Here is a 24,449-nt window from a genome sequence, read left to right as displayed (position 1 = left end):
CTAAGGTTTAAACCTTGTTGTGTCCAATACAGCGTTTCATTCTTTTACGGTTGATAAAATGAGTATCACTGATTCGTATAATAATACCTATTATCCAAAAGGTTACTTATCTGTACGAACAGTTTGGCTGCTTGATTCTTTTTCTGAAATCACACTTTGTGTATCAGTCTGCCATCTCGTAGTTCGAGGGCAAAATGGTCTTTTTTTCCCCCTTCCCTGTTCTGTGTTAAGCATTTGGTGTTATGTCCATCACTTGTGATGTCAGATGCATGTCCCGGAGTCTGACAAGTGAATCCAGAAAAGGTTCACATAGCAAAACTACAGTTATTCTTCACAGTAAGACTGTGGCAATGGTGCCATGTTAAACAAGCATTTGCAAAGCAATAGGTCAGTGTTTAATGTGCTAACGCATGCCCAGTAGAGTCGGACACATTGAAGGAAGCCAGCAATAGTGGCCAGAAAGGGATATTATTGTAAAATAACCCATCATGGAAAATTATTGGGTTTGGACAAGGCTGCAGTATTATGGCAGTGATAGGATGCTACCCTTCGCTTGGCTGCACTTTTTCCATGTTCTTTGTTTCTAAATGGATTTTTCTGTTCTGCCCACATTTGTACTTGCATTTCAGGCCATCATGGCTCTTTGCATTCGAGGGATTTAATGTGGTTACGGTGTGATTTCCTCCCAATTTTACAAATGGGCAGCGTGGCGAGGTGAGATATAAGAGTGGGTGGCTGGCTGATGGACAGCTGCATGCCAGCCCGGCCAGTGCAGGAGGGCCATCAAGCTGTTCGCCCTGGCACACAAAACCGTAAAACTGTCCCACACCTGCTCTTGGCACATGCTGAATGGATAAACAAGGGTCCTAATCCCAGGTATGGCACTGTGCCTAGTGGAGGCGGAAAGAGAGACAAGCCACAACAGGCTGGCTGCGAGGCCCGGTGCAGGATGTCACCAAATGACTCACTCTTTGCAGCTTCAGGGTGATGATACACACGCACGGATCCTAGGAGCTGCACCCATTATTCCTATCACTGGGTAGGGATGATGAGCGGAAGTGGTTTATGAATGAGGCAATGCCCCAGGGCCAGGAAATGTGTACGGACAAGAGTGGAAGGTCAAAACCAAAGATCAGATCGGGTGCCCGCATCATGGAATGAAGATCTCCTGATGAGTCAGGCTTTCCTCGTTATCGCCATCGCTTCCTGTCTTCGCCAGCCTGGGGCAACGTAGCCAGTGACCCCTGAAGCCTCACTATTTACCCCCAGATCACTTATGAGCCAAAATAAATTGATGGCAAGAGTTTACTTAAAACGGATTCCCCATGTTTTGAAGCACTAAACTCCAAACATTGCCTTGTGGCCACAGACAAGCACTTCTAATATTCTCAGTTTGTTTATTCACTGTGAGTTTTATATTGCACAGATAAGACTCAATGGGCAGAAAAGCATTCCACAAGAGAACAATTCCATACAAATAGTACAAAGGATAAATAAGATAGTGGTGAAGTTAAAGGTAATACAATGAGACAGTACCATAAAACGTGTTGAGCAGAGATGTAGGGCACATTAGATATATGGGGAGAGGAGCAAATAGCGGTATTCGAACTTAATAGTGTCCGTTTCCAGAAATTATGGCAACGAAACATTATTTCATTCCTCAAAATGAATATGAAACCACTGCCATGCACAGGGTTGTACATTCCGAGCTCCAATAGAGGTCAGGGTGCAGACATTGGTCTCTCCTTTCTCCTGTATGCAAGCTGAGAGCACAAGGATTTACAGCCTCAGAGCCAGCAACGCCCCAGGTGTGGGTGCTGGTCTTTCCTTTTCCTGTTCTCAGACACAGGGCTGTACAGTCTGGGCACCAGGAGAGCCCTGGGGTGTGGGTGCTGGTCTTTCCTTTCTCTTCTTGCAGCACACGGGCTGTACACAGGACAGTCTGGGCACCAGGAGAGCCCTGGGGTGTGGGTGCTGGTCTTTCCTTTCTCTTCTTGCAGCACACGGGCTGTACACAGGACAGTCTGGGCACCAGGAGAGCCCTGGGGTGTGGGTGCTGGTCTTTCCTTTCTCTTCTTGTAGCACACGGGCTGTACACAGGACAGTCTGGGCACCAGGAGAGCCCTGGGGTGTGGGTGCTGGTCTTTCCTTTCTCTTCTTGTAGCACACGGGCTGTACACAGGACAGTCTGGGCACCAGGAGAGCCCTGGGGTGTGGGTGCTGGTCTTTCTTTTCTCCTCTTGCAGCACACGGGCTGTACACAGGACAGTCTGGGCACCAGGAGAGCCCTGGGGTGTGGGTGCTGGTCTTTCCTTTCTCTTCTTGCAGCACACGGGCTGTACACAGGACAGTCTGGGCACCAGGAGAGCCCTGGGGTGTGGGTGCTGGTCTTTCCTTTCTCTTCTTGCAGCACACGGGCTGTACACAGGACAGTCTGGGCACCAGGAGAGCCCTGGGGTGTGGGTGCTGGTCTTTCCTTTCTCTTCTTGTAGCACACGGGCTGTACACAGGACAGTTTGGGCACCAGGAGAGCCCTGGGGTGTGGGTGCTGGTCTTTCTTTTCTCCTCTTGCAGCACACGGGCTGTACACAGTACAGTTTGGGCAGTGGGCACCAGGAGTGCCCTAGGGTGTGGGTGCTCGTCTTTCCTTTCTCTTCTTGTAGCACACGGGCTGTACACAGTACAGTCTGTGCACCAGGAGAGCCCTGGGGTGTGGGTGCAGGTCTTTCCTTTCTCTTCTTGCAGCACACGGGCTGTACACAGGACAGTCTGGGCACCAGGTGAGCCCTGGGGTGTGGGTGCAGGTCTTTCCTTTCTCTTCTTGCAGCACACGGGCTGTACACAGTACAGTCTCGGCACCAGGAGAGCCCTGGGTGTAGACGCTGGTCTTTCCTTTCTCTTCTTGCAGCACACGGGCTGTACACAGTACAGTCTGGGCACCAGGAGAGCCCTGGGGTGTGGGTGCTGGTCTTTCTTTTCTCCTCTTGCAGCACACGGGCTGTACACAGGACAGTCTGGGCACCAGGAGAGCCCTGGGGTGTGGGTGCTGGTCTTTCCTTTCTCTTCTTGCAGCACACGGGCTGTACACAGGACAGTCTGGGCACCAGGAGAGCCCTGGGGTGTGGGTGCTGGTCTTTCTTTTCTCCTCTTGCAGCACACGGGCTGTACACAGTACAGTCTGGGCACCAGGAGAGCCCTGGGGTGTGGGTGCTGGTCTTTCTTTTCTCCTCTTGCAGCACACGGGCTGTACACAGGACAGTCTGGGCACCAGGAGAGCCCTGGGGTGTGGGTGCTGGTCTTTCCTTTCTCTTCTTGTAGCACACGGGCTGTACACAGGACAGTCTGGGCACCAGGAGAGCCCTGGGGTGTGGGTGCTGGTCTTTCCTTTCTCTTCTTGTAGCACACGGGCTGTACACAGGACAGTTTGGGCACCAGGAGAGCCCTGGGGTGTGGGTGCTGGTCTTTCTTTTCTCCTCTTGCAGCACACGGGCTGTACACAGTACAGTTTGGGCAGTGGGCACCAGGAGTGCCCTAGGGTGTGGGTGCTGGTCTTTCCTTTCTCTTCTTGTAGCACACGGGCTGTACACAGTACAGTCTGTGCACCAGGAGAGCCCTGGGGTGTGGGTGCTGGTCTTTCCTTTCTCTTCTTGTAGCACACGGGCTGTACACAGGACAGTCTGGGCACCAGGAGAGCCCTGGGGTGTGGGTGCTGGTCTTTCTTTTCTCCTCTTGCAGCACACGGGCTGTACACAGTACAGTTTGGGCAGTGGGCACCAGGAGAGCCCTGGGGTGTGGGTGCTGGTCTTTCCTTTCTCTTCTTGTAGCACACGGGCTGTACACAGGACAGTCTGTGCACCAGGAGAGCCCTGGGGTGTGGGTGCTGGTCTTTCTTTTCTCCTCTTGCAGCACACGGGCTGTACACAGGACAGTCTGGGCACCAGGAGAGCCCTGGGGTGTGGGTGCTGGTCTTTCCTTTCTCTTCTTGCAGCACACGGGCTGTACACAGTACAGTCTGGGCACCAGGAGAGCCCTGGGGTGTGGGTGCTGGTCTTTCTTTTCTCCTCTTGCAGCACACGGGCTGTACACAGGACAGTCTGGGCACCAGGAGAGCCCTGGGGTGTGGGTGCTGGTCTTTCTTTTCTCCTCTTGCAGCACACGGGCTGTACACAGGACAGTCTGGGCACCAGGAGAGCCCTGGGGTGTGGGTGCTGGTCTTTCTTTTCTCCTCTTGCAGCACACGGGCTGTACACAGGACAGTCTGGGCACCAGGAGAGCCCTGGGGTGTGGGTGCTGGTCTTTCCTTTCTCTTCTTGCAGCACACGGGCTGTACACAGGACAGTCTGGGCACCAGGAGAGCCCTGGGGTGTGGGTGCTGGTCTTTCCTTTCTCTCTTGTAGCACACGGGCTGTACACAGGACAGTCTGGGCACCAGGAGAGCCCTGGGGTGTGGGTGCTGGTCTTTCTTTTCTCCTCTTGCAGCACACGGGCTGTACACAGGACAGTCTGGGCACCAGGAGAGCCCTGGGGTGTGGGTGCTGGTCTTTCTTTTCCTGTTCTCAGACACAAGTCTGGACAGTCTCAGCACCAGGAGAGGTCAGGGTGTAGACGCTGGTCTTTCCTTTCTCTTCTTGTAGCACACGGGCTGTACACAGGACAGTCTCGGCACCAGGAGAGACCTGGGGTGTGGGTGCTGGTCTTTCTTTTCTCCTCTTGCAGCACACGGGCTGTACACAGTACAGTTTGGGCAGTGGGCACCAGGAGTGCCCTAGGGTGTGGGTGCTGGTCTTTCCTTTTCCTGTTCTCAGACACAAGTCTGGACAGTCTCAGCACCAGGAGAGGTCAGGGTGTAGACGCTGGTCTTTCCTTTCTCTTCTTGTAGCACACGGGCTGTACACAGGACAGTCTGGGCACCAGGAGAGCCCTGGGGTGTAGACGCTGGTCTTTCCTTTCTCTTCTTGTAGCACACGGGCTGTACACAGTACAGTTTGGGCAGTGGGCACCAGGAGTGCCCTAGGGTGTGGGTGCTGGTCTTTCCTTTTCCTGTTCTCAGACACAAGTCTGGACAGTCTCAGCACCAGGAGAGGTCAGGGTGTAGACGCTGGTCTTTCCTTTCTCTTCTTGTAGCACACGGGCTGTACACAGTACAGTCTGGGCACCAGGAGAGCCCTGGGGTGTGGGTGCAGGTCTTTCCTTTCTTCCGTTTCCTGACCATAAAAACCAGCGCATATGGACTTTTCAAATCAGAGAGGGGAGGTTAAGAAGGTCCTTTTCTGTATTCGTCCTGGTTCATCACTGAGATTTCACCTAGGGAGACAAGTGGTTTCCTAAGACGGCAAGGAATACACAGGTACCATTTTGGCAGAGATTCCGACTGGGCCATCAGCATTCAAGTGGAGCCCTCCAGGGTTGGAGTGACAACTTCGGGTGCCTAAAATGTTTCTTTGCCAGAACTGGATACACCTTTTGCCTGAACTTCCTCAAGGTAGGTGTGTAATTGGCTAATCACACGAGTGCCAGAGTAGATCCATTTATACTATTTCTGGGAATTATTGCATGAGAAGCAGGGATCTACTGGACCAGAAGAAATTATGGACTAAAGGAAATAAAATGAAACGTCCAGCAGACAGGACCCTACTGTCTCCATTGCAATATCTAATTCTTCTCCCAAAGACTGTTCCAGTAAGATGCAGTGACAATAGAAAATATGCAAGAATTAGAGGAAAGCCGACTTTCACTTTTTGTATTCCAAGCCCAATTGTTCTTTAAAATATTTTTTAAAGCCTTTTGAGATGAAAGCAAAAATCAGATATATGTGCCCAACCAGACCTGCCACATAACACCAACCTGTGTTGTACTCTTGAAAGGCATTAGTGAAGTGTGGATGCTGGGTTTCTGCTGTTGTTACTTTTCAACAGGTTGCAACCACTACCTCCCTGAACAACAGGTAGCAGTAAACAGCAATAATGCAAGGATTCCAAGACTGAAAGTAGGTAAAACTACTTCAGCGCACAGCGAGGGTCTTCTGTGACCTTGTTGTGGTGTGCCCTCTGCATCAGAAGTTCAGGGCACGAGTGGCCTTTGTGTCGACTATTTCGGTCTCCCATCCGAAGCAGTCTCCCCTAAAGACTGGTGTGCATTTATAAGCAGAAAAAGTTGTCCTAGATGCAAAAATTGTGATTCCAAAATATGCTAGGGCTCGTGAAAGTATTACAACACACAACTAAAATATTTGGAGTAAAATATTTATTCATTTTTTGCAAATTAGGCATCTGTGCTATGGCCATATTTACACATGAGCACAGCTTAGAGGGAACCACAATAGACTGGCTGGCAGGTGATGCGCCACTCTTTGTGGTGGTTTCCTTGCTCTCTGATCCTTAGCTTTTTAAATTCACCTGAGACCGCACGCATACACTGTCAGTAAAATCTATTGTTTACTTCCTGCTTCCTCCAGGTGCTTCCAACGTCGTTCCCTGCCGTGATATAGGAACCTAGTATAGCTTGCCTGTCAGCGACCAGTATCCTTCGACTGGCCACGCATGCTTGAAGGTACTTTCTTTTTTAAATTATTTTTTACTTTTGAACATCAACTATCGAAGAGTGCATGCCTGCAGTCCATTTCCCACCACCTCCCTCATGTTGCTCACCACATCCTCCTCCCACTGTCTCTTGTGTTGCTGCTCCCTTCCTCCTCCCCACGCCTACCTCATGTTCCTTTGGTTTTGTTTTTTTTGCAGTTTTAGGACGTGTTCATTTTTTAGGCATGGGGAGATAAAATGAGCTCCCACCCCCTCCTATTGTTGCGACTGCTACCTTCCTACTCCGTGCCACCCTCGTATTGCTTTCACCCGCCACTTCTGTCCACTGAGTTGCTGCTTCTTCCTTCCATGTAACCCCCTCATGTGGCTTGCTCCCATCGCACTTGGTTTAATAAATAAAAGGTGCAATGACTCAGTCAACTCGTGCTGAATCATACCGCTTTTTTTACCCCTGGACCTTAAGCCATGCTCTAAAGCAGTTCGTGCTGCTGTGCAACACGTCTAAAAAAAAAACACAACAATGAAACGGTCAACAGCTCCCACATAGGCAAAATCTATGAGCATTGCCAATGATTGTTCCATTTAGGAAACCTCTTCCAAGCAGTTTCCAATGGGATAACTATTTAAGATTAGAAATGTCAATTTACCTTCCTCCCAGCCCAGCAAGCCTAATGGCTGCGGTCTCCAAAGGGAGAACTGTGTTCAAGATTGGAATTGCAAACTACCAACTCCACGCCCCAAGCCTAATGAATGGTCTCTGCTGCTCCATCAGCACCATTTATGGAGAGCACCACCTGTAAGTGTTATACTGTGTTGTACTTACTGCGGAGAGTTGAGGATTAAAAAGGTAGGGGATGGGAAAGTAGGAGTTTAATTGGATGTGGAGGGGCGATATCCAATAGTCTCAAATTGGTACTTTAGTTCCGTGCTGAGGAGTACAATTGAAAGCAGTCAGTCTACAGTCAGTTTCCACGTTTCTGGAAGTGCTTGTCGTTGGATTCTGCTTTCATGGAACGGTTTAAGGCATTCCACAGGAGGTGCCCCGGATGGCGGCTGTTGCTTCAAGGGCTTGACTTGGTTTACACACTTAAGTTTGGGACATGCCTTCTCAGGAGCCACAGTGTGCAACTGCAGACCTGCAAAGCCTGATCCCGAGGTGCCGCGCAATTAAAATACACATTTACACTCCCTCTCAAGAATGCACAAACGATTCATTCTGCTTTCTCTAAGCACCCCTCATGTACTTACTGGTCGATATATCTTAACTCAGAAGATTGAAATGGCGACTGCTGGGAAGATAAAGGTGCACAGACCACAGGCACTGCCGTCAGGCCCGACACCTGCTCGACAAGAACACTGCTATTCACCAGTACCTCCCCCCATCTGCTTCCGGCCCCTTCCCCGCCAGCCGGCCTGAACAGGCACGTCTGTGGCATACTCAAACTGGAGCAGGGGGCCCAGCAGCAGAGCAGCTGCTAGGGGCACAGGCGAGCAGAGCGCCACGCGTGCCCACAAAGAGTACAAAAGAAGTCCGGGTGGGCGGACTCAGCCCCTTCTTTGACCCCCCCCCCCCCCCTGGACAGGCACGTGTTTGCTCTGCTGCAGCTGTGTCAAGGGCTGGAAGAGAACAAATAGTGTTTGTAGGGGGCCGCTAAGTCCTGGCCCACCGCTTCGCAGCGTATGGCTACCCCGCGGGGCGACCTTACACAACTTGGGGGCGGGGGTCGTGGGGTTTACAAGAGTCACCAAAGTATCAAGAAGAACCGACGGAGATAAGAGTAAGTGGGACCCACAGAATGCCACACAACCAAGTACTGTTGAAGCCTTCGCCATTGGCCGTGGGAAAGTGTCTTTTGCCCATGCTATACTGTACAGCATAATCCAAAAGAAACTTGAATGCATGTATGTGTCATGGTGCATGCACCTTTCTTTATGTGGCAAAATGCAGTGGCTGTTTAGCATGATGATGTAAGGCATGCATTCGACACCCACATGTGCGGGCATACGACATGGTACGTTGGCAATTTTGTTTTTATTACATACAGTTCCAAGATGGTGGAGGCCAATCTTGGAATGCTATAAACATACAAAAAAATGTAAAAGTCCAGGAAAAAAAAAAAAACAGGGCGGGCAAGTAATGGACGAGCTGAGGGTGGAGGACGTAGGGAGCAACACAAAGTGCTAGGCGGGGGGGTAGGTATTCGTGTGGGGAAGCAGCACAAAAAGGAACAGCAACAACACATGCGTTCTCACTGAGAATTGATACAAAAATCAAAAAATAGTTCCCTGAAGGTGAGCGGTGGAAAGACGCAAGCAATCCATTCAGAAGGATGGTAAAGAAGCTATGCAGCAGGGAAAGGACAAATACAAGAAGGTGAAGGAAAGCAATCAAAAAAGAAGCAGGCAATGAGAGCAACGAGAAAGTCCTTCAATGGAAAACAATCAGCTAGTTCAAAGCCAACTTTAAGTTTTGGGATGGTCAACAAGTCTTTCGACAACAGACCGCTTAGTGGTCTGTCTGTTGGGACACCTAATAAACACATTTAACGTTAGCCAACCTTGTAAATCAAGATGGACGATATAAACACTAATTTTGATCCAAAAACCGCCATCAAAATAATTTATTAAGTAACCATTGCTGTGACTTGGTCACATAAGGAAAATCCTGCCACCGCCGTTTCAAATTACGATATGGGTCTCGCAATCCTTTAAATGCAGTACACGTAGGCGAAGCAACCCTTTGCTTGATAACTGACGATTTGACCCTTATTAAAAAAACAGAGTAGAATGCATTCTCCTGTTCCAACGACCATAAACATAAGTAGCAGGGGTTTTCAATGAACCCTTCAGAGTCCTCAAGTATCAGAGAAGGATACTGCTACAGAAACGAAGCACATAGAATGGAGGACAAAGCCAAAGAGCAACGTTCTGCCAGAGTAAATTGAGTTATGTCAAACTCGTCACTGAAGACATTATAGGTAGGACCCTGATTATAGGGTTTTGTGAGTGTCCCCAGGTTTCAAAGCCAAAATGTACCCACAAAACTAGATCTCATCTCCTTTAACAGGTGCAAGGGGAGGGTCCCCTTCTTGAAAGCACACCTCTGAACGGCTTGTTGGACTCAGAGTGGGCCATCTGTCTCACCTGCACCCACACGGCAAGGTCACCTATGGACGCATGGTATAGCAAGGCTCGAAAAGCTACATCAGTCCCCAATGAAAGAATGGTAGAGATGCAGGAGAGAGAATGGCAAAGATGTGCACAGTAAGCAATGTCACCTGTGATAGGGACAGTAGGGGTGGGTTCTAGCAAACCAAGTCAAAGACGGCAATGAAAGAATGCCAGAGCTGTGGGACAGAGAGCAATGCCAGGTTTCATCCCTATAGGATGATAGGGCTAGTGTAGAGTTAGGTATGTCAAGTTCAAATCGGACATGATGGCAGGCCTGGAGTAGAGGGAGTAATGCAAAGTCATTCGAGACAGGGGACTATGCCGACATGTCCACCATATTCCTCGACTGTTCGGGCCCGTTTGTTTCGACTTCTGTATTAGGGCCTGAAAGGGAGCCATGTGCTTGTCCTGACAAGGCCCTCCTTCCCAGCTATGATCGGAAGTCCCGCCCACTGATCAGGGCTTGCGCACCTGGCTGAGGGCGCAGAAGGCGGCAGGTGATGGGTGCTTCAGAAACCAGGAAGCTTCCGACTCCAAACGCCGGCAGGAGCCCGGAGGCCAGGGACGGGGCCGAGGTGCTCCTCCGGACGAAACAAGGCTTCTAACAAGAGGCACACTGAACTGGAAACACATCAAAGGCCTCGTGTTATTTCAAGTCCACATACTTGGCAAAATGCTAAGCATTCTGTGCAGACAAAGGGCTTCCCAGGGTAACGAGTGGGGGAAGAAGCATATAGCAAAGCGTGCGTGTGAAGCAAACCTTCCCAAGGCCCCAGCCAGCCTTCCGATGGAGCTACATCTGGCAGAAAACGCTTCCTGGAAGAATAACTCCCACAGCCCCTAGAAGAGACAGTTTCCCAACACCCTAGCATACCTCCAAGATCTTATCAGCTGACTGCGCTCCTGAACTTAATAGCCATCTCCAAGTATCCAGTCAGTACCTGTCCACAGGCTGAGTAGCCAAAAACATCTCACACCAAAGCCCGAACATGCCTCTCAGAATTCTAGAGATTAGAAAAACCTCCTACTAAGAAGGGTAATTCTCCACAGCACCAGTGTGGTCCCTCGACAGAACCAATTTGTATAAGGCCGTTTTGGTACAGAAACATCCCTCCATGGCTCCTGGTGGAAAATGCTATGAGCATCTGTCCACAGCAGCTGAAATAAGAAAAATCACCCCAATACCCGCTAATACCAGAAACCCCAAGATCAACTCTTTGCATGCTTAGTGTGTTACACCAGCATATTTTCGAGGGCCCTTTGGATCTTATTACCATCGTTCACATGCATAATATCGCCCCATAGACCAGGCACATCCATGAACATCCTGCCACACTGGGCTCCATTTATATCCCCAACAGACCAACATGGCCCGCTAAGGAGGTAATTCGGACATAGTATTCCTCGGATTAAAACATCTCTTTAGAACTCCATTAAGTGCCAAAAGCACCTCTAGCTCCCAGTATTTTTCAATCAGATCTCTTCAATGCTCTGAGAATTAACTCATTCATACATTTGCCTCTTACATCTCAATCAAGCATGCCCCACGAACATCTCTTCACCTGTGCATCCCTTGACCAATCGCTAACAGCGCATACATTTTCTACTGAATGGTTTCACAACTTTCCTTTTCCATAGCATAAAAAAATCCTTATGCTACCCCAGCATTTCTAAGGAATACGCATCTATTCATAGCACAAGGTGCCCATACCTGGGGAGCGATTCCTGTAATAAGGGCAACTCCGCCAACTGTCATAAGAGATACCCACCCCCTGCCCACTGGGCAAGCTAAGGTTCGAGGGACGGAACATTCCTTAGAAAGGCCATCAAAAGAGCAGCGCTTAAACATACAACTAGGGTGAGCTTTATTTTTTTTAAACTGTTTGTAGGTGCTGCTCTCGTTTGTCTCATCCTGCAAAGTAAAGCCATCTATTGTGTTTAACGCACAATAGATCTGACAACATGGTAAGATCACACAAGCAGCTTCAGTATACGGGGGTGGATGGCGATAAGAGGGTGGTGGGGAAAGGCCAGGCCTTCACACAAGTGGCACTGGTATCCTCTTGTCGGGGTAGGGGGCTTGGACAGAGCTGCAGTGGGAAAACCCCGGAAATCCCGACCTATGTATGTCAATCACGCGGGGGAAGGGTTGCTGGTTGTGAATGGCCACTATGCAATCCAGGGCACAAGTCCTAAAAAAAGAAGTGGGGGGACGCTGGCGTCACGACGGGAAGTGACGTCACAAAAGGTGGCTTGCACCATCAGACTCATTGCCCCCCCTCGCTCACCCCTTAGATGCGATTGCATCAGAGAAGCTAGCGCATGAGCAGCGTTCTGAATGGGCTCCAATATCGCCCCAGAGAGGCCAAAGAGTGAATGTGTGGCTCCATTTGCTCCAGTTATGGAGCTCCCGGTAAAATAAGTGGGGGGGACGCCGTCCACCACCCTCCCTCCCCCCCCCCCCCCCCCCCCCCGTGGTACCCCGACTCGAGCCCTGATGCAATCCGTACAACGGCGAGGGCCGTTTGTAAACTGAGTTCTATCATTTGGACGAACTCTCTCAGCAAACTCACAAGACAACCGTAACGAGGAGGGACTGGAGTCCGCACAGAAAATTGCAGAAAGAATTGTCCAGCAGTGACTCAAATCAATAATATCGAGGAAATAACTGCCCGCAGACTGAGGCACTTACTCCTCTTTCGGTGTGTGGTGGAAGAGACTCCAGACACAGAAAGGGAGGATTTAAGCTCGTGTAACAGACCACGTTGAAGCACTCAACTTTTGACACACACTGAGGACAATGGAACATCTCCCAGAGGCACACACAGAGGGACCATCTTCATAGCTGGCAATACAACAAGAGGCTAAACGCAGGCCAGTGAAGAAGTAAACGACCCTCTCTCAGCAGAGACCAGGGGTAACTCAAGTCACTAAACTCCAAACACAAGACCACGATAAACTCCCAAAGGAGACCACCACTTACCGAGTGACTAAAATCTCTGCACAGACCTAGAACCAGAAACTAAACTCAGACGCGATCTAAAGTTTGTGACTTAAGACCCAGAAAAGACCGAAGAGAGGGACTAACATCCTAACACACTGCTATTGTGAACTAAACTTCAATGGAGAATTAGATCTCACGGTGGAAAAACTGCACATTCCCCCCTCCCCCCCCACACACACAGATGGGCTCAAGGCAGTCCAAAAAGGTGCCTTTCTGTGTTGTCTCCAAACAGTACCAGGGAAAGCCTCCAAATCACTGAATAATCGAACGCAACTAGCACACCAAGTTCAACGGTACAGCGGTGGTCCATGCCTCTGGGCTGCTTGAGAAGCTTTAGCGGTCTGGCGCCCCGAAGCCCTTTCTGTGGCGCTACACAACACTGCCAAACAGATCGCTAGTTCAGTCGGACAGAAAAGCCTTCCCGCAGACAAAACGGCTTACCTCAAAACCTTCCCCACGGCTTGTAGGACCATTTTACAACTTAAGCCGGTCTTGGAGGTGGGAGAGAGTCCGGGACGGTCCCCGCTGAAGCTGCTGTGATCGCCGACCATGATAGGGAGAAGGAGCAGGACGGGGGCTCGTGGGAGGGGAGGGATGGGGACAGGGGGGAGGCAAAGCCGAGGGGTACCAGAAAGATTCGTGGAGGCTGAGCAGAGCACGGATCCCAGCACCCCGTCCCCTTCCCAGAACTCGTCCGACTACCTTCGTGCCGCTGGAGCAGCCAGCCGCAGGAGCCCTGGCCCGGCCCCCCGCCCGCAGCCAATGGTCGGAGGAGGAAGAGGAGGGAACGGGAAGAAGGTGGGGGAGGAAGGTGGCAAAGGCAAACAACGGGCCTTATAGGGATTCTGGCAGCCGCCGAGTCTGTGCAAACACGGGGGCTCAATCGCCTCTTTGACGGGGGGCGCGCAGCACAGAGGTGGTTCTGTGGTCGGGGGGCGGGGGCCACTACACGCGGCGAGGGTACGGGACGCACTGCCCTACCGGCCGGAAGCTGAAAAGTTACTGTGCGGTCCTGAAAAACCACCACTTTCCAAGCCTAGTGGTCGCAGCTACTGCTGTTCTGTTTTCATGCTTTATATAGCACCATCTACCAATAATTAGTTCGCACCGAAGCGCTTTCGTAATCGTGGTGCCTCGTACGGTTCTGGGATTTTCACTGGTTCGTCGTTTACTGTTGTCTAGGAGTGTATGGTTAGTAAAACCTTGATACATGTATTAGTACTGGTTTAAGCTGACTAATAAGTAAATAACGTGGATACGATTGCGATAACGTTCGTTTCAGTATCACATGCAAGGATAAGCATGCTAAAAGACTCCGCTTTTAACAGGAGGCGGAAGTCTACAGTTTGGCCTGTGCAGATGGTTTTCTAGACAGAAACACTAACTAGGTAGACAGGTTAAGAGTAGTTAGTTGTGCTTATGAGGAGCAGTTGTGCATATGGGTGCATGCTTTCTCGGTGGCAGCTCCTCCGTTATGGCTTTTAAGCAGTGCGATTAGAAGGAAACATACCGTGATTATAAGTTATTATCACGTTAGGTTTCCTTTGCGGACTAGAGGGTGGGGCTGCTCTGCCCACAGAGCCAGGTAGGGGTGGAGTGCATGGGCGTCCGCAGGGGGGGGCAAGGAGGGGCACTTGCCCACCTCCCTGGAGCGACCCTCCTTGCCCCCCCCCTGCGGACGCCCATGAAAACCGTGACTTCAAGATGGGGTTCTCACTCTCTTTCCTCTCCTTTCTTTTATTTGCTTCCCTGTGAAATGGATCCAAAAAAAAAAAAGACTCTTTGATGGAAATGTCATATTTTTCTGACATTTTAAATCCAAAGTGCAGCATTGGGAATAAAAGGCTAAAAATATATAAATAACTAAATAAAGTAAGACAGAGTGGTAGCAAACTGGCCAAACTGATTTTATTCACACTGAAACACATTAGCGCCACTTTTACAGAGTTTGCCAGTGAAGCGCTATTTTTGTTTTCTTGTCTTGGTTTTCCCTGGTCTTGGAACTAGTGTACCAATCCTGGAGGTACTGCAAATGTGTGGATTGGAAAACAAAATGTGTACTGCAGCTCTGCATCCAGGGATGTGGTCTTTTTACCATACTGCTTACGATTTGTAAGGATATAAGCAATGACCATTGAAATGGGTCCATTCAGGGCCCTGTAGTTGTGTCCTTAACTTTTCAGGAAAAAGCACTCACTGATTTCTGAATAGTGAGTGCAAAAGCATTACGGTAACCATGTTGTTCATGCTTACATTTCCCATGTGGTGAGTTACAACGGGGTGGACCCTAAGAACTCCCTGACCTAGGTCAGTTAATCAGGTACATGTATAAATGGTCGGGGTCTGGTGTGAACTATAGGAAAAATCTCAAAATATCACTCATTTATCAGTAAGTTGCTTTCATTATATCTAAGCCACAAATGTCACTCGAAAAAAGAACAGGTTCATATATTCGGTGCACATTTATTTAGCACATCTTGATTTATAGACTGCGTAAATTTCAAACAATACGGTAGAGGATATTGCAATTAATGCATTGACAATATAAACTTAGTAGCAGCACATTTCTAAACAATAGATGCATTCAAATGTGTCAACGCGCTCACAGTGCATAGAGAAAAGGTATTTAGAGGGGATGGGTGTGTGGGGGTAAAGGTGGGGACCGGGTAAAGGTGTTGTGACTGAGTTAAAATCACAGTGAAAAGTGAGAGCCTTTACAGTCTATATACAGATCCATGGGTTCCAAAATAATCTCAAACATAGGTTCCGTAGTCATCCCTTATGGAGTCCTATGTTTGGAGCAATAAACAGTATCGGTTGTCGACGTTTCGACCCCTAAAGGTAAGGGTGATTCAGAACCTCAGGCTGGGGTCTTCATCAGGACGTGAGGTGTGGCAGGAGCGCTTCGCATGGGGCCCGTGTGGACCTTAAGCATTTGGACCTTCCAAGGTTCCTTTGTTGTGCGTTAAGCTGGGAGCTTTTCAAGAAAATCCGGTTTGATTACGTCGGATTCATTGGTCCACAGGACCGGCCGGTCCGTGGAGGAATTCCGTGTGTCTCTGTTTTTTCGCAGCGCTGGTCCGTGTCTTGCCTCTCCTCCGGCTGTCCCATGGTTTGCTAAATTTTGCATTCCCTATAAGTGTTTGCTTTTTCCAGGATGTTGTTACTTTTTTTTTTGTAGGCCGCATATTGCTCGTCTAGTGTGTAATTTAAATTGAGCCACATCCAGGTGTTTATAGCGGGCAACAATTGGGTTGTAGTTGAAGACAGTGGGAGTTTTTCTCTGGGGCAGTACGGTGTTCAGTGGGGGAGAGGATGTGGCATTATGATCAGAGCTGCTGAATTTGAAACTGGAAACCAGGTTTAGCCTTAATAACCAGTCCACCAGACCACTCACCTGCGAAATCACATGCTAGACCTTAGAAGTCCTGGTGTCTTCGCACCAGCAGGTGAACCCTAGCATGACAAGTGTAGGTTAACCTTCAAGGCTTGTCCACCACTATCCATACTAAAGTTCACCTACAGTCTTGCGGGCAGGCCTCTGAAGCAGCACACCCTAGAGCAACAGTGACCCGGTCACAGGACCCTTGAGAAGGGACAGCTCTAGGGCGGTGCAACCAGTGTGACTGCACCGGGTGCTGAATTCAGGTGGAGGCATCATGTTTGCAAGTATATTATGGTTTTAAAAACGCTTGCTGCCTCCTTCCTGGCCTCCAGCAATTTTCGGCAACAATACAAATCTCATGATGACTCTGGTGATTAATGTTCTTCCTAGAGAGAGAGCAGAATTTTGTCTAGTGGAAGTTTTGACTCATGGAAAGGTAGCTCAGAGGGTTAATGTACCGGCTGCAAAGAACATGCACCATGCAGATCACAAAGTGCACATAATGTAAATAGGTCAGTGGGCTACTGCTTTCGTCAGAGAGATCCTTTTGTTACTTGCAGGTTATAAATTAAAATCCTAACTTAGAACAGTGAGCTATTAACTGTCATCTAAGAGCTGCATACAAACTGCAAGGTATAAATTAGAGCGTTATCTTACCCCCCCCCCCCTACTGCCACCCCCCCCCCCAGTCTTTGATTATCCTAATGTCCCAAAAGGTGTTCTCTTGGACAGAAATCAATTCTGATTATTAAGGAGAACCCCCCCAACCATGGCATTAAGTTTTAAATTCCGGGTATTGTGTTTCTCCAGACCAATCACTATGAAACTATACGGGCTACTAGTATGGTTGTCATGTGACTCCTACACCTTATAGTCCTTAGTCTTATGTAACATTTTCTATACAGTGATTTACACACATGTCTCTGTGTAATGTAAAGTGCTCTGACACCCTACAATGGTATGCGTGGTGCTGTAAAACAAATTAAATGCATCTGAGAGAGTGGTCATGGAAACTTGGGGGGGGGGGGCACAGTTAAAGGGTGGTAGTGAGGGAATGCATGGCAGAGGTGGTCATTGGGAGGCACTAACAAACATTAATGCACCGGACACCACTAGTGCTATGGCTGACCCTGCCAGTGAGGCCAGTCTGCCTCACCCATAGGTACCTCCATTGGCCTTGTTTCAGCAGTAGTAGCTGCAACTCACCAGGGATTGGCAATGCAGGATTTGCACTCACACCAAACTAAGTTCGCAAACTTACAGTCACCCGGCTTCATTCACAAGCACTTTTAACATGTGCTGCCTGCTGTGGGGCCACTGTAATTAATTATGCAGGAAAGGATGACAACATTATGCCGTAGTGTTGACTAAATTATGCAAAAAAAAAAAAAAAAGGGCTGCAGCGTAATGCAGTATATTTTCAGATGTTATTTTGACGTGTGTACACATGCTAACAGTCTCTGGAAAGATTTTGCCTTATTAGTACCAGTGTAACATATAAACGCAGCAGTGAGAAAGGTGATCAGTCAACCTTTACAATAGGCCATCCACTCCGCAGCAACACAAGTCACATTTTATATCAACATTTGATATGTTTGAGCTACAAACAATTTATTAGTTTAAATGGTCACATCATGCAGCAGATCTTGCATTATGAGGCAAATATGGCAGAGCCATAATTTTAGAGAAAACATTTGCAAAGTAGGAAATTTTGCTATTCATGTTTGAACTGCTGTTGTGGAAAAAGGGAGTAGTGCGGATGACAGAAACTCCATGGCTCGGAGTCGGGGACAAATGGCTTGTGTTTCCACATTTTATTGTATTTGGTACATTCTGTGATTAGAAGCATATCCCACTTTGTTCATATATTCCAATGTCAATAACTCATTATAACTTAAATAATCATTTGTATCCATTGGTTGATTAAACTGGACAGTGAAATGCCAAACAAATACTAAAAATTGGGATGTCTGCGCATTCTGGCCACACCTCTGGCTCCACCCACAGATCCAATCCTTGGGTTATTACCACCCTTTGATTCTCCGCCCACTGTTCCCCTACTTTTTTTCCCCCACTTCGACCACTGTTTAAGACTCAGCATTCCTGGACCTGTGATGTGCCCCGCTGTGGGCGCCGCATGTGCCACACATTTACGGTGCCGGGCTTCCGCATAAGGGATCTGGCCATTATTTTATCCCTAAACGTGGGCACGTTGTCAGTTTGATATTGACTACACGTAGAGGAACTCTAAGTTTCTTTTAAAAAATATAGCTAACATTTGGACCTATACATTTTATTTTGTATAAATTATTTGAATGTGTGTAAAATTTAGCAATGGCCTGGGAATTCTAGTAAAGGGAGGACCCATTGGCGAATCACTGGCGTGTGTGATTGATGCATTATTTATTACTAACTTTGACGTTGTGCTTTAACTTTGGATAAAAGTTATCATGAATTCTAGCACCAAGAAGCCAATATTGGTAAATATGTGTGCTACAAATAATCCCTAACATATACTGTGCATACAGTATATTTAATCTAGTGCTTTAATCATAGGCTGTTTTAAAGTATTTTGATAAAAATCGAATCGTGCTGAAGACCGCCTTGATTGGTGTTGGATCGAGGACCCGGAAGTCTGCACACCTAGCAGACAGAGATAAAGCACCTTGTCAGAAAGTTTAGCGTTTTCCCTACAGGTTTTGTTTGTTGGCCTGTGGCCAGTCACATGTCCTGGATTCCTGTCATTTAATTTAGTCTATCCCAGTTCTGCGCCCCAGTGTTTCTTGTGCCCCACCTGGCACACATCACGTCGGAGGATGGTGATGACATTAACATTTCCCCCCCCCTCCCCCCCCCCCCCCCCGGAAAAATGTTTGCCCACTCAAATGCGCAATTACCATTTGGTCGGCCCTCTGGAGCCCGCCAAAGCAGTCATGCGCACTTACCTGTTCTTCATGCAGGCTGTATTACAGCCTGCATGGAGAACATGCCCACCCCTACAGCCCTTGGCTGAGCGCCGTGTCACAGCACTCAGACCAATCACAACGCTGCTTAGGGGAGGGAGCCTGACTGCCTGCTTCCTGTTCTTGGAAGCAGACTCAGGAGAGCTGGAGCACAGAAGAATCGGGAGCCAGTCTCAAGGTAAGGTTTATTTATTTATTTACATTTCTAACCCATCTACCAAGCCATGCCGGACACCCTGGATTTGTGTAAGCCAACTTTATTTGTGACAGGATGCATGCTGAGCTGGTGGAGAGGGAGGGGTGTTCTACGGAGAGTGCTTTGCCAATTACATGGCATTCCTTCCCTGTAGTACAGTGGAGTCAGATGAGAACAAGATAAAGAACAATGCTTTAAATGGAAATATAAAAATGTTCAGGGCTTTAAGTGGGACAAAAAACTGGGGGGGGCGGGGGAGGGAGACTCCTATAGGGAGGTGGCTGCTGTAATTAAGGGCATGGCTTAAAACACTTAAGCTAAAAATCTGTGCTTAGCATAGTGTGCTGTCCCACTGGTATTTTGCTGCTTCTGTTCATTCATCCAGAAATATACCACAAGTAACATTACACCTACAACAAGCCAGAACTATTGGCTTTGTCAATGGTTGTAAATTGCATAAGATAAATAAGCAACAACCCTTCATCACTTCGTTGTACACAATATGGAAAATGCTACCCACTCTTGTAGGCACGATTGTGGCGTACTGCTAGAGCATCCGTCCTTCGAGCTGAGAAAACAGGTTTGAGCCCGAAGTCCTGTGATCCAGAAAATGAATATGTCCTTGTGTAATGTAACTGGTGCTCATGTAAAGTGCTCCAAATTTGCGCAATATAAAACTGAAAAACGCTCTTTGCAGTTACATCAAAGGCAGTGATGGGTTGTACTACTGCAAAGTTTTTTGGGTTTTCTTTACAGCGAGGGTAAAAATGGAGAGCCCGATAGGGACCCGTCTCAGCACCTGCTTTTAAAAACTGCTGGTGCTGAGCACCAGTAGGTCCCTACCTATTTAAAGCCCAGCACACTCTTTAGCATACCTGTTTGCTCCTGAGAAGTGCGGATACTATCCCACCAAATGTGCTGCAGCTGTGCTGAGAAGTGCAGATACTCTCATTTTTTACATTAAAGAAGAGCAGGTACCAGGCAGTACCTCCCCCTTAAAGTACTGATAAAAAAATATTTAAAAAATAGCTGCTTTATTTCACATCAACATAAAGGAAGAGAACGCTGCCACAGTAAACGATTCATTCACATAAATCATCAAAGAGCCTCATCACCTCGTGAATTGGTCTCCAACCGGCCCATATGTCATTTGTAATTCAGCAACAATGGTCCCACCATACAACCCAAGTTTTATAATATTCTCGCAGACAGACATGCGCTTTGAAAAACGTTTTTCCCACTGCAGCGCAATGGTCCATGGCCCAGAGACATTCTTCAACGTAGGAGGATCAGCGCACATTGAATGCCTGGCAATTCTCATTTTACCACCATGAAACCAGTTCCCACCAGGAGCTAGGACGTGGGGTTATCCTCTCCCATCCCCTTCATGCCCCAAATCACCTGAGGTTAGATTACAAAGCAACCCCTATTGTGCCATTTATCCGTTCATATACTTTGAACCAATCTCAACTGATCACTTGTGGCAGGCCCACACCATGTGAAAAAAATTCAGCTCCAGCCGCACGACAACATGGACAGTGATGTTCTCTTCTTCTCCCCATGCACTAAAAAGTTTGGTATGGTCATGGTATGTTCCATAAACATTTTAACAGTATTAGCCTCAATTAGACAGAGGTGACCAGGCATCTCAAAGACATCTTGGCTTCCAACCACTCATCCTCAACGTGGCCTACGTCCCCCTGTCAAGCTTAGAAGCTGGGCTGGGGAATTAGCCACTCAAGAGTTGTAGGTGCGGGACATGCTTTTTTTGTCAAGCGGCTCCATCACAATCTTGGGTTCTAAAGGATTACATTCTGAGTCCACTTTCATTGATTGATTCAGTTCAACTTTATTCGGATACAATAGTACCCATAAAGGTACACAAAACAAATACATTGCAATAATTAATAATAAAATTAAAATACAATATACAGGTATCAAAAAGTGACTTGTGCAAAACTGTCCAACATATCAGTATATGCAATTGTTAAAATAGATAACATTTCACAGATTATAACAAACAGTATCTAGGGACCATCATGGATCTCCGCGCCCTTATTGCTGTTTTTAGAAAAGTACTAATACGAAAGATAAGTTCAACATCATCCAAATCTAGTATTGATCGCTATTCTACCTCCAGGCTAATTGGTCTTTTATTAAAATAGGGACATAAAAACTGTTTAAAATATTTGATATAGTATTTGCAGAAAAATATAAAGTGCATAATAGTTTGCTCACTACTCCCATCACAAGGGCACAAGTTAAAATTCGAATTTGGGCTATGACTAAGTGGGAAGCAAAGAGCAAATCGAATTGTACCAGCTCTTAAACGAAACAGTAAGCTCGTCTCCCAGCGGCTCATTGGTAGAGATAAGTACATGTGGAGCGGATAACTATACTGTTCAATGGCCATGTAGTTGCGCACAGTTGTTTTCCTGGCCTCTGCTATCTCCCGCTCGTTCTTATATAGGGAGTGCAGGGTGTTCTGCAATTTCTTTTTTGCAACTAAGGCTGCTAATGTAGGGTCCCAGAAAACACTTTGCCTTTTTATGCTGTACAAACTGCTCAGTACACCGCTCAGCCATGGGATTTCTAGGCCCCTATCACAGCGTAAACCGTCCTTGATAATATGCTGCGTCAGTGAGTCTGCTTCGTTCTTCCACACTGCAATCCACATAAGTCCTGGACGTGCCCGAATAAAATCAGTTATAAAATTAATATGGAGTTCTTTGTGACATATATATAGGGGGGTAGAAATTGGGGTGCTCAACAACTTTCTGCAAAACCTATTTTCTTCCTGCTGGATTACAGAGCAGTTGGCCGTGCCCAAGATCTCAGCGCCATAAGTGGCCACCGGGGTGCACTGAAGTTTATACATTTTCTGTACAGCTAAAAGTGCATCCGTTGTCTTGGGGCGGGGTAAGCTTAAGATCGAATTGGTGGCCATTGATTGATTCATTACTGAAAGGCACCGGGCATGTCAGGGAATTGAAAAATAGAAGGCAGAATGAAAGTAGTTTGAGGGATACCTGCACCAGTAAACATCTGGAGAGCAGAGGCTGACGCCTCCTCCCACTCTAGCAGTGTCTGCCCACAGCCAGCTGCCTCTCCCTGATCATTCACGTGTGGAATCCACCAGCTGAAAGGGAGTGGGAAAAGGCAAGAGTTAGCAGTGGGCTGACAACGCACCTAGTCAAAAGAAGAAGAGCGAGTGTTGAGAAGGCGAAGCAGGATTCGAAGACCATGGCTATGTAGGATGCTCAAGACAATGCTCGGACAAAAACTATAAGCGTCGCCCTTGAGAAGCTGCACCCACACTTTCCCAGAAGCACGCTGCAGTACCTTAGCCTGTGACTAGAGGGCCCCTGTGCCACTCACAAATGTTTGTCGTTGCAGGCTACGGTACATATAGCCATTATTAAAGGTCCAATATGCGTTCACCACTGCAGCATCAAACTCGGCACATCAGAGAATAACTAACATAGCGGATGCCCATTTAATCTTATTTTGTTGAGAACAGGCAGAACCCTGGCAAATAATCGCAACTCTGCTTTTGAACGTGGAAAATCACAGCGCCTGGCTTCAACACATTCATTTACATGTTCACCTTCACAAGAATGATGATTTTTGCTTACTTTTGTATGACCTAAATAAACACCACAGCGCAATGTTATGTTAATTATACTTATCAATATTCTGGGTGCCTTTCATATGTTTTTCAAGAAGACACCCATATAATTCTAGGTATTATCGATCATTGGGATTTAAAAACTACCTGCACACTTTATAAGGCAGAGCTCTAAAGAGGTTTTACTAGAATATTCAAGGCAGGGAGCAATCAACAGACGATGGAGGCAGGAGCAAGAATGACCGTAGCAGGGGTATAAATGAGGAAGGCGGGGTATAAATGAGGAAGGCGGGGTATAAATGAGGAAGGCGGGGTATAAATGAGGGACCTGACAAGGGAGCAAGAGGAATGACCAGAACATATGGGGACTGAGAGAGCAGGGAGATGGACAATGAAGTGAACAGCAGTAAACGTTTAACATGATGTGAGGGCAGGGGGAAATCAATGGGTGGGAAGTAAGCAAGCAGCATGGAGTGAGGACTACTGGGCGGCCTATATCACATACACCTAATACGGAGAGTAATGGGATAATGTAGCTTCAACTAAATGCCATGGGCTTGAAGGATGGCCCACCCAAACAATAGCTATCTTGAAAACGACATGATAACCAGTGGCAAAAGGGGGCGGGGCGGACAGTCCATTTTTTCCTAGGTTTCGTAGATAGCTAAAGTTGTCTATAGCAAGACCCAAGAAGAAGTTTGTTGGAAGATGCACTGGGAGGCAGTCAATGTCATCGTTTTTTAACTCATTCAGCCATTACAGATAGGGATCAACAAAGCCTAGGTCATGCTAGGAAGAAAATAAGCAACCCAGACCAGTTTTAGTCTTGTTGGGCCTAATCAGTGAAGGGCAGCTTGAGCCAGTGACGCAGTACGCCATGGGGCCAAGCCTGGGCAAAATTGTCGCACCTAGGCTTTCCCATTAAGAAAACAAACACTGATGGTCTGAATGCTTAAATTAATCTTCTGCTACTAGTAATTACTATGGTTTACATTTTAGTCCATTTTATTTTACAAATTGTGCCACTACCAATGATGTGTAACCGTAAGCAAATTAGCCCTAGTCCTGCTCCATTAGGAGCAGTTTATCACAAACAGTTAAGACTGAGGCGGAAAACAATCCGTGCAGTTCCCTGGTGCTCACCTATGTGAAGGTGACCTCTTGACCTTCCTAGATACATGCAGGGGAAGTTGAAGGAAGGCTAGGGATGGGACCTGTTGAGCTCCACTAATGCGCTTTGAGGTGCTAAAGGGCTCTGAGCTTATCCCTTCCACACATAAAACAGCAACATGAACGTGGGCCTTCCTTTCATACCATGAAAATTGGCTTTCATTCTCCTATTAAGTAGGTGGGTCAAAGTGGAACAGAGGTACCATGAACAATCCCCTGAATGAGTTGCTAAATAAATCAGAGAACCAACTCTACCTCCATGTGGCAGAAACTTTGCCACCAGGAGCAGCAATTCCTTGGGGTGGGGCAAGCGAAAAGGTCGGGATGGATCATATCAGAAAGCAGGAAACTACTGCTGACGTTAACAAACCAGTTTGGAGTGAGACGCAATAC

The 24,449-nt window shown here is 47.7% G+C and overlaps 1 protein-coding gene across 3 annotated transcripts in view; it reads right to left on the bottom strand.

The window, feature by feature from the left end:
• Window positions 1–24,449, bottom strand: part of MOB2 (MOB kinase activator 2) — a 305,579-nt gene that overhangs the window by 72,605 nt on the left and 208,525 nt on the right. The window contains exon 1 of one of the 3 annotated variants that reach the window (XM_078682759.1): window positions 13,156–13,497. The exons of the other annotated variants lie outside the window; for them this stretch is intronic. Within the exon in view, the coding sequence (XP_078538885.1) occupies window positions 13,156–13,265 (110 nt within the window). The 5' untranslated portion in view covers window positions 13,266–13,497. Of the gene's footprint in view, window positions 1–13,155; window positions 13,498–24,449 lie in introns of those variants that run through there. 3 annotated transcript variants of the gene reach the window in all.

This window comes from Lissotriton helveticus, chromosome 3_1 (assembly GCF_964261635.1).
Source record: "Lissotriton helveticus chromosome 3_1, aLisHel1.1, whole genome shotgun sequence".
Taxonomy (NCBI): Eukaryota; Metazoa; Chordata; class Amphibia; order Caudata; family Salamandridae; genus Lissotriton; species Lissotriton helveticus.
Note: the sequence above shows the minus strand (reverse complement) of the source record. Positions and strands in the feature narration are given on the sequence as shown.